This window comes from Nicotiana sylvestris, chromosome 3, assembly GCF_000393655.2.
Source record: "Nicotiana sylvestris chromosome 3, ASM39365v2, whole genome shotgun sequence".
In the NCBI taxonomy this organism is placed as follows: domain Eukaryota; kingdom Viridiplantae; phylum Streptophyta; class Magnoliopsida; order Solanales; family Solanaceae; genus Nicotiana; species Nicotiana sylvestris.
This window is the reverse complement of record NC_091059.1, coordinates 194,879,144-194,888,025: the sequence shown is the minus strand read 5'-3', so window position 1 is coordinate 194,888,025 and position 8,882 is coordinate 194,879,144. Positions and strand designations below refer to the sequence as shown.

The 8,882-nt window shown below is 37.1% G+C and overlaps 1 protein-coding gene and 1 non-coding gene across 2 annotated transcripts; both read right to left on the bottom strand.

Annotated features, from left to right (window-relative positions):
• Nucleotides 1-655: 655 nt before the first annotated feature.
• TRNAK-CUU (transfer RNA lysine (anticodon CUU)) lies at nucleotides 656-728 on the bottom strand. The gene has a single exon. It is a non-coding gene; the product is annotated as a tRNA-Lys (tRNA).
• Nucleotides 729-2,356: 1,628 nt separating this feature from the next.
• LOC104210021 (protein SAWADEE HOMEODOMAIN HOMOLOG 1) lies at nucleotides 2,357-7,742 on the bottom strand. Its single transcript, XM_009758813.2, has 9 exons — nucleotides 7,601-7,742; nucleotides 7,215-7,300; nucleotides 7,058-7,103; nucleotides 6,746-6,953; nucleotides 5,897-5,969; nucleotides 4,601-4,652; nucleotides 3,147-3,290; nucleotides 2,816-2,935; nucleotides 2,357-2,730 (listed from the first exon to the last, which is right to left on the bottom strand). The coding sequence occupies exons 1-9, from the start codon at nucleotides 7,652-7,654 to the stop codon at nucleotides 2,593-2,595; spliced, it is 921 nt and encodes a 306-aa protein (XP_009757115.1). The 5' UTR covers nucleotides 7,655-7,742; the 3' UTR covers nucleotides 2,357-2,592.
• Between the last annotated feature and the right edge of the window lie 1,140 nt (nucleotides 7,743-8,882).

The following is an 8,882-nucleotide window of genomic DNA, read 5'->3' as shown; positions in this document are numbered from 1 at the left end:
TTTCTATTTTCACTAGTATATATGGAGATTTAGTGGCCGTAGATTATGTTTTCTTGCTCCATCACTGGTTGGTGCTACTGCTAATGGTAGAGTATGTACTGATATTTGTAGTGAAGGAGATCAAGGTTTGCATGACAATTATGTGGAATTAAAAAAAGAATAAGAAATAAGGAAAAAATAAAAATAAAAAAATAAAGAAGGAGTCAAATTTGAGTGTGAAATAAGTTATGGTAAAAATAACGATAATACGATTTGGGCAAAAATAAATGATAAAAGAGGAAAAAAAGAGAGGAAAAAAAGAGAGGAAGAAAATGAGAAAAAAGAAAAGGAGAAAAGAAAGAAAAAAAGGAAAAAAGAAAAGAAGCATAGAAATAAAAAAGAATTGGAGAATAAAGAAAAAATTCTCCACAAAAACTACTATGGATAGGAAATGTAATTAATTTATGGGTAGAAAAATAAATGGGTAGGCAAGAGTAAATAGTTTTGTTTTTGTGGATAATTGTATCAAAACTCCCATTTATATGAGGTCCAGAAGATTCTCCTGAGCCATTTAGCAGTCCTTTGAGGTGTACACAAAGGTACAGTATTAAGGCCCAAGACGTCAACTTATTCAAAACCCCAAAAAAGAAATAATGCGTCCAACGAAAAAGAGAAACGCCCACCGTGGGGCTCGAACCCACGACCACAAGGTTAAGAGCCTTGCGCTCTACCAACTGAGCTAGACGGGCTTGTTGTCCAACTACCTTATCATATGTCTAACAAAAGGTAATACCGTCTATTCTTTCACTTGAGAATTGCTAAATCCTTTTAAGTATCATTTTACAGTTTAACCACTTTTAGCTTTAACTTGCTTTAAAAACCTCTCCTTTTTGTCCAAGGGATTGTGTCGAAGATAGGATAGGGAATGGTAAGGGCAGTAGAGCAGAAATTACACATGCAGGAGGTAGTTTTAGGGAATAAAATTATTGAGGGAGTACTGTGTGTGCCGACTTCAAATTCAACATATTGTTAGTGTCTAAGCTCACTAGGCAATTATGTTGCTCAGTTGGATTTTATCCTGATTTTTGTATATTTCAGGGTCTCTATAATGGCAAGGTGATGGGGATTGGTAAAGAGAATAATGGGTTGTACCTAATAAGAGAAAATTTGCCAACAGCAACAATCAGTTTTTTGAAGGAACATGGAGAAACAACATTATGGCATCTGAGGCTTGGTCATGCATCAACCAAGGCAATGCAGCATATTTCAGAACTAAAGAATAAAATACAGACAGGAAGAGAAAATAACTGTGAAGTATATCCTTTAGCAAGACAATGTCGATTACAATTTCCAACTAGTAGCACTAGATCAAGTAGTTGTTTTCAACTCGTACACATGGTATAGCCATGTTTTTTTGTAAACCCGATTAGAGGAGCACATTTTGATTTCTTTTTATTATTTATATTCTTTTCTTGCAAACCCGATTTTTTTGTAAAAATAGCATGGTATAGCCAGTTTTCGAACTGATCATTCAAAAATAGCCAGCGTTTACAAAGTCAATGAAAAATAGCCACTATTTTGTTGCAACAGAGACCGATCCAGCATAATATACTGGAGTTCGGTGCACCTGTGTATGAACTTCAGTATATTATGCTGGACCGGTATACTTTGCTGACTTCAGTATAATATACTGGAAATTGGAGCACCGGTGTTCCAAACTCCAGTATATTATACTAGACAATTATACTTGCTGGAACTCCAGTATAATATACTGACGTATTTTCCGGGTTTTGATCAGTGTTTTTGCTCAGATTTATCTTTACATGAAAAGTGGCTAAATTTCTATTACTTTTGAAATTTGGCTATTTTTGCAGTTGTAAATCTGGTTATTTTTTATTTTCTCCCGATTTTTTTCCTTCCTACAAGTGCTGATTCATTCATCATTAATATTCGCAAAAAATTACTACTCCTACTATATTTCTCGAACTTCTAGTTCTACTAGAGAGCACGACAAGCACGAGGATTAAAACTATTATTGGAAGTGCTTATCAAAGTATTATCTCTGCTTGATCTAAAGTCTTAAAATCGAAACTTTATCCCAACCTGTTATTGGAAAAGAGGCCAGATGAAACGATAGGCGTAGAAGAAATGACGAAGTATTGCTACTTCCTCGTATACTTTTCTATGTGACATTCTTTCATTTTTACTCCGTTTCAAAAAGAGTAACACCTTCTTTTAATAATTAGGAACAATTTAATTTTAAACTTCTCATTCTATCTCCAATGACATAACTTTCTATAAAATCTCATTCTATCTCCAATGACATAACTTTATAGCTATAAAAACGTCATGTCATGCTTAAGATCATGACTTTCAAAAAGTTTTTCTTTTCTAAACTTCATGCCGGACCAAATATCTTCACATAAAATGATTAAACATAAAGAGTACATATTTAGATTGGCCCAACATCCAATATTCCAACAGAACAACGTTGCGGAGGCTCTGGCCTAGTGAGTACAGAGGCAAAGCCAGAATTTAAACCTAATGGGTTCGAAATTCTATTCATTCTAAGTTACTAGGTTCTATATTAATTTGTACATATTTAATGAATTTTCAAAGCTCTAGCTCCGCCCCTGAGCGAGTATTTGCTTGGTCAATACTGTTCAAGACACATAATTTAGCATGACCTTCAGGCAGTATACTGTTGCTTCGGTTTGGTCTGCAACATAACTTGTCAAGTGTAACTTTCTCCTGCATCCGAAACAATAACAATGAAAATAAAATTATTATTGACATATAATTTCTACCACATACATACGATGTTCCAATGATTTACCTCAGCATTATCTAAGTCGTAGCGAACGACAAAGATGCACGTGCATTCTGTATTATCGTGTAATTTCCTTTGGATCTCCACAACTTGCGCATCACCATATACTGCGAGATATTCATCTACCTGTGAATTTAAAACATAACATTACAAGATGGTCATAAAAATACTTGAGGCCTTAACTGTCCAGATACCACGCTTAATCGTGACATTATTGTTGCACTGATACACATCGACACCATTTTTGGAAAGTGGAAATTTCATGATTTCTATGGTGCTTTTTTTTAAAAAAACAGAGTTTTTATTCTTAAAAAAAGTTGGTGAAACGAAATGATACCCTGAAGCACATCAAGGGATCTCCAACATTCACCCTGTCACATTCTGAGGGCTTTAAAGGAACGGAACGTTCACGTACTCTCCTCTTAACATTCACCCATTCATCTTCTTCATGACCAAAGCCAGCAAATCTTACACGAACTTCCTGCATAACGAGATACTTTATATATGTCAGACTATAAGCGACAAATCTTTGTCTGACGTAAAATTCTGTTGATATGACGCTGATTGTTGCACCTTAATATGGACCCATTCCATTACATATATTGTTTTAGTAAATGCATTTCGACTTAAAAATATATGCTGAGTGACAAGTGAATCCACCATCAACAACAAAACAACACCAACAACAAACCCAGTGTATTCCCATAAATGGGGTCTGGGGAGGGTAGTGTGTATGCAGACCTTACCCTTACCTTATAAAAGATAGATAGAAAGATTGTTTCTGATAGACCCTCGGCTCAAGAAACAGTGGAGATAAAGCAACAAGTAGCAATAGTAACAACAATATATTAAGTTAGCGGGCACGAATGACACAGTATGTAATAGTAAAGAACCATGAATAAGATAATACAAAAATAATCCTAGTGGTACTGGTAAGCCTATGAGGAGCACACTACTATCTGTCAACCTACAACCTTAATCTTCGACCTCCACACCATTCTATCGTGGGTCATATCCTCGGTAAGCTGGAGCAATGACATGTCCTGCTTAACTACCTCTCCCCAATACTTTTTAGACCTGCCCCTTCCCTTACAATCCACCATCAACGTTTCGAATTCAGTTATCCATGCGTTTCTACCATTATTCCATTGTGTTCTGAGACGTGTCAAACTTATTTATCTCACATGAGTGTATCTGAAATTTCACATAAAACCTAAGGCCTGAGGATTAGTGGTTCTAATCTATGGAGTAGGAACTTCAAAAAACAGAACTGTTGCTATTTCACTCTCGTCCATGGCAATGTAAATCTTCCCTATTTCACAGTGGTCAAGGAGAAATCTTAAATCTCTCACATACACCGTGATCACTAGACTACTAAAACTTCCAAGTAAACAAGAACAGCCGGACATATTTAAATTTAAAACGACAGTGCACCCGGACATATACTTAGCTACCACGTCCATTGTTGTTTTTTTTTAAAAACTGCTACTGGAAATTGTTGCTCCTCGACTGTTACTATTTGATACTACCTTTTCTTCCCTTTTTCCTTATTGTCTTTTGTCTCCCTCTTCCCCCTCTTTCTTCTTCTTCATCCCTTTTCTTCCTTGCCACATTTTCTCGAGCCGAGGGTCTATTGGAAACAGCCTCTCTAGTAGGGGTAAGGTCTGCGTACACACTACCCTCCCCAGACCCCACATGTGGGATTATACTGAGTTTGTTGTTGTTGTTGTTGTAGTGCACCTAGGCAAATAGAAAAACCAGAAAAACGATCACAGAGAACAAAGAGCTTACAAGCTCGCCTGTGCGAAGAACTCTGAAGTTGAGAAATGAGGCCACATCATACCTGCAAAAGACAGAGAAAAGCTACTTGGTCAGGTTCTCTAAGTTACAAAAGTAGTTCATAGAAGACAGGGGGAATATCAATTTTGCCGCTGCGCTTAAGAGCCTGGCAGAGTATAATACAGTTTGCAGTATTTAATTTCACATTTAATTAGTTTAGGACTTCACTAATACTTAGCTTTAGTTGCAAGCGTCATTCTTTGTTTTCCTAAAATTCAGTACATAATCTAAGAATTGGAGAATAAGGACAAGACAAAGAACAGAAAAGAAAAGGAGAAAAAGAATAGTTGACAGCAAATGATAGTATCAGAAAAGAAGTCCAAAAGCAGAACTAGCAGCAGAAGAGGCACACACAAATAAGGAGAAGCAAAAGTCTTTTTGGACAAAAGAAATCAAGAAAGAAGCAAATCAAGAGAAGCAGAGAAACAGAAGTAGAAAAAGAAGGAAGTAACGAATATCAGAATCTAGTATTACTATCGAAAAGAGAGTTCTGCTACACAGCCCATCGACCTTTACGACATTCATCTTAACTTTCGGTAGAATTTTATGCTCAGAACATCATTAAGTTGCTTTGACCTAGAAACAACTCATCCTGTTAATGCCTGAACCATTCAGCCACTGAATATTGCCAACATTTACCCTCATACAATCCGAGGTATGAATGACGTGCCTCTACAGTATCGTATGCTCATTGGCTTCGACATTTCATGGTAGAAGTTGAGAGAATATGATAAATCAGTACTCATAATTCGTTTTGGCATTCCATGACTATGATGAGGAATGTAAATTATTATCTCGGGGTAATTTCATGGACGATATCCAGCCTCAACCACGTGATCGTTTTTCACTTATTAGTAGTTTCGTATTCTTCCAGACGTAACCGAGAACGCCTCAATACTTTGGTACTAGCTTCAACTTTTTAGACTCCAATTTCCAAGCTACTGAACTCAGATATTCATAAACCAGCACAAATCAACAGAAGAGACTCAAGCTGAAATGTTTATTCAGTAAGCCTTTTTCTAGACATAAGCCCCACGTGCAACATCACCACGACATTTTATCACCTTTGGCAATCTAACAATGATTAGTGAAGTATGTAAGAGACCAATAGTATTTAGTCACAATCAGAAACTACAAGACCATGAGATCTACAAGGAGAAAATAGAAACAGATTAGGGTCTTGAACTATCAACAAAATGTAGCATTATTTGTCATATAGAGAAGGATACAACAGTGTTAAATGCTCACCAAGCTAAATCCTTTGCTGAAAGAGCTTCAAAAGACAACTCTGCGAGCTCTGTGGCCATCTCTGCTGCAGAAACTGTAACAGAATCCACATTAGTCTAAGCTTGAGAGTAACAGAAACCAAGTAGTACGGCATTCAATGCACTATATCTAAAATATCTGAGTAAGTTACTTGCTCGATCATACGATACATCATTTTTATCATGACAATGTGCACGTGCATAACAGAGTACAAAACTGCAAAATGAGTAACCTCTATGTTCAACCATGACAAGTAAAACAGAGATAAATCAGATAAAAAATCAAGAAAAATGTCTCAAAACCACAGGATATCCAATTTGTATATTTTCTCCAGATTTCACCAAGATGTTGGCAACTGTTTACATAAAACTGGTGTATCTGAGCAATAAAAGCAATACGATTAGACTAAAGTTGGTAACGAGTACTTTAAAACAAAATCCGAAAGATTCGTTAAAGGGATACTCAAAAGTTGGCGAAGGAGCTCTATGTTGCCCGGGCCTAATATCTTAGTCTTACTTTAGCCATCAGTTAAGTATTCATGTAGTTAAATTTGAATTAAAACTTTTTGTCAAACTCATAAGAAGAGAAAGATTTCAACTGAATGGCAGGTTAAAACAGATTAACAGGAAAAGAAGACATCAGAGTGATCTTGTGCTAGTTACATTAAGAATTTATTTTATCTTTAATATTTTTAGCATAATTATCCACATTTGAACAACTGGAAAGTAGTTTCTTGCATTTCATACATTGATACAAATAGAGTAAACAACTTCTAATCCACTAAGTGAGGACAAAAATCAAACATATGAAGGTCAAGGGGAAATTGGTAACCTCTGGGCTTCTGAGGCCGGTCATATGCACATTCGGGGAGTCTTGTGTACCCGCAAGTATTGTATTTTCTGGAAAGCATTAGAGCTGAAAATTTCTTTTTAGATTTTGGTTTTTTTGCTTGTCGAGGTCGAGGAACATCAGATTCTTTCTTAACAACAATCGCTTTAGATGCTTGTGTTTTTTGCTCATCCGTAAACCAAGTTTGCACCTTTAACAAAGCCAAAACATACATAATAGATTTATAAGATAATCCAGATATCGTGAATACCTAAAAAGGGAAATAAATATTGAGAAGATAGTTCAGAGATAAACCTGTTCCCATTTTATGAAAGATTTTCCAGTACGATAAGGTGAACAACTGCAAATTAAAAATTGACAAACAAAAGAAAAAGCATATAAGTAAAGAATAAAATTCAATTTATCAAAGTGGAAGTAGTAGCATTTATTTTAGCCCAAAGGGAAACTTTACCTAAACTTTGTTGCAAGTTTTTGACAGAACTCTTGACTAATTGGTTTTTCTTTCATTCGCTTAAACAAGGTCGTCATTTTCATAGCCTGTAGAAAGTAACTGAAAATCCTCAGAAATAATTGCAGATTTAATCCACATTTGGTAATTTAATCTAAATTTGGTCATTCTTGATTTTAGTTCCCTGTATGTTACTGTTAGATAAGGGAACTTTCTAAGTAAAATGTAGCAAACAAAAAAAGGAACAAGATTAGATGAGAAATCAAAGGAATTGAAATCAGACAAAGAAAATGGCATGCACAATCAGAGAAAGGGAGAAAATAAGTTTGCTTGAAGCAGAAAATAAAAGATTGCTGACAATAAAGGGAAAAGCAAGAAAGTGAATTAACCTCAGCTAATGTGAACTCGGCCAATTCTTCTTCTGTTTCCATGGAGTCATCCATTTTTTCTGTCTCCCAAAAGTAGAGAGAGAGAGTGAGAAAAAGTGAGTGAGTGAGAGAGAGTGACGGTGTGTGTGTGTGTTTTATTGGAGTTTTGATGGGAGATGACCAGATTAAGAGGAGGTGGCAGACCTACTTTCATAAACTTCTAAGTGAAGAAGGGGATCAGGATATTATACTTGGGGAATCGAGGAATGCCGACAGTCACCATGAAGTAAGTAATTGTAGGGACATTGAGATCGATGAAGTCATGGAGGCAATGCGTAAGATGAGAAGGGGCAGAGCTACCGGGCCAGACGAGATTCCGGTTGAACTGTGGAGGTGTGTGGGTCAAGCAGGCTTGGAATGGCTTACTGCATTGTTTAGTGTTATATTCAAGACTAATAGAATGCCTGAAGAGTGGAGGTGGAGTACAATGGTCCCGTTGTATAAGAACAAAGGTGATGTCCAGAGCTGTAACAACTATAGGGGCATCAAATTACTAAGTCATACCATGAAAGTTTGGGAGAGAGTGGTAGAAATGAGAGTGCGAAGGACGGTGTCTATTTCAGACAACCAGTTCGGGTTCATGCCGGGACGATCTACCACAGAAGCTATCCACCTTATTAGGAGGATGGTGGAACAGTACAGAGATAAGAAGAAGGATCTCCACATGGTGTTTATTGATCTGGAGAAAGCGTACGATAAGGTTCCTAGGAAGGTCTTATGGAGCTGCTTAGAGGATAAAGGGGTCCCGAGTAACTATATTAGGGTGATTAAAGACATGTATGATGGAGCTAAGACTCGGGTTAGGACAGTAGGAGGCGACTCTGAACACTTTCCAGTTATTACGGGATTGCACCAAGGGTCTGCGCTCAGCCCATTCCTATTTGCCCTAGTGATGGATGCACTGACTCATCATATTCAAGGGGAGGTTCCATGGTGCATGCTATTTGCTGATGACATTATTCTAATTGACGAGACAAGAGGCGGCGTCAACGAGAGGCTAGAGATTTGGAGACATGCTCTTGAGTCTAAAGGTTTCAAGTTGAGTAGGACGAAGACGGAATACCTCGAGTGCAAATTTGGAGTTGAGCCGACGGAAGCGGGAGTTGAAGTGAGGCTTGACTCTCAAGTCATTCCCAAGAAAGATAGTTTCAAGTACCTTGGATCGGTTATTCAGGGGATCGGGGAGATTGACGAGGATGTCACACACCGTATAGGGGTGGGGTGGATGAAGTGGAGGTTAGCG

What these genes read in the sequence shown, in the direction of transcription:
- LOC104210021 (XM_009758813.2), bottom strand. Translation starts at nt 7,654, where the DNA reads ATGGATGACTCCATGGAAACAGAAGAAGAATTGGCCGAGTTCACATTA. An exon ending in CCGAGTTCACATTAGCTGAG is followed by an intron (nt 7,301 to 7,600) that starts GTTAATTCACTT and finishes TACTTTCTACAG; the next exon opens with GCTATGAAAATGACGACCTT. An exon ending in ACGACTTAGATAATGCTGAG is followed by an intron (nt 2,731 to 2,815) that starts GTAAATCATTGG and finishes TTTCGGATGCAG; the next exon opens with GAGAAAGTTACACTTGACAA.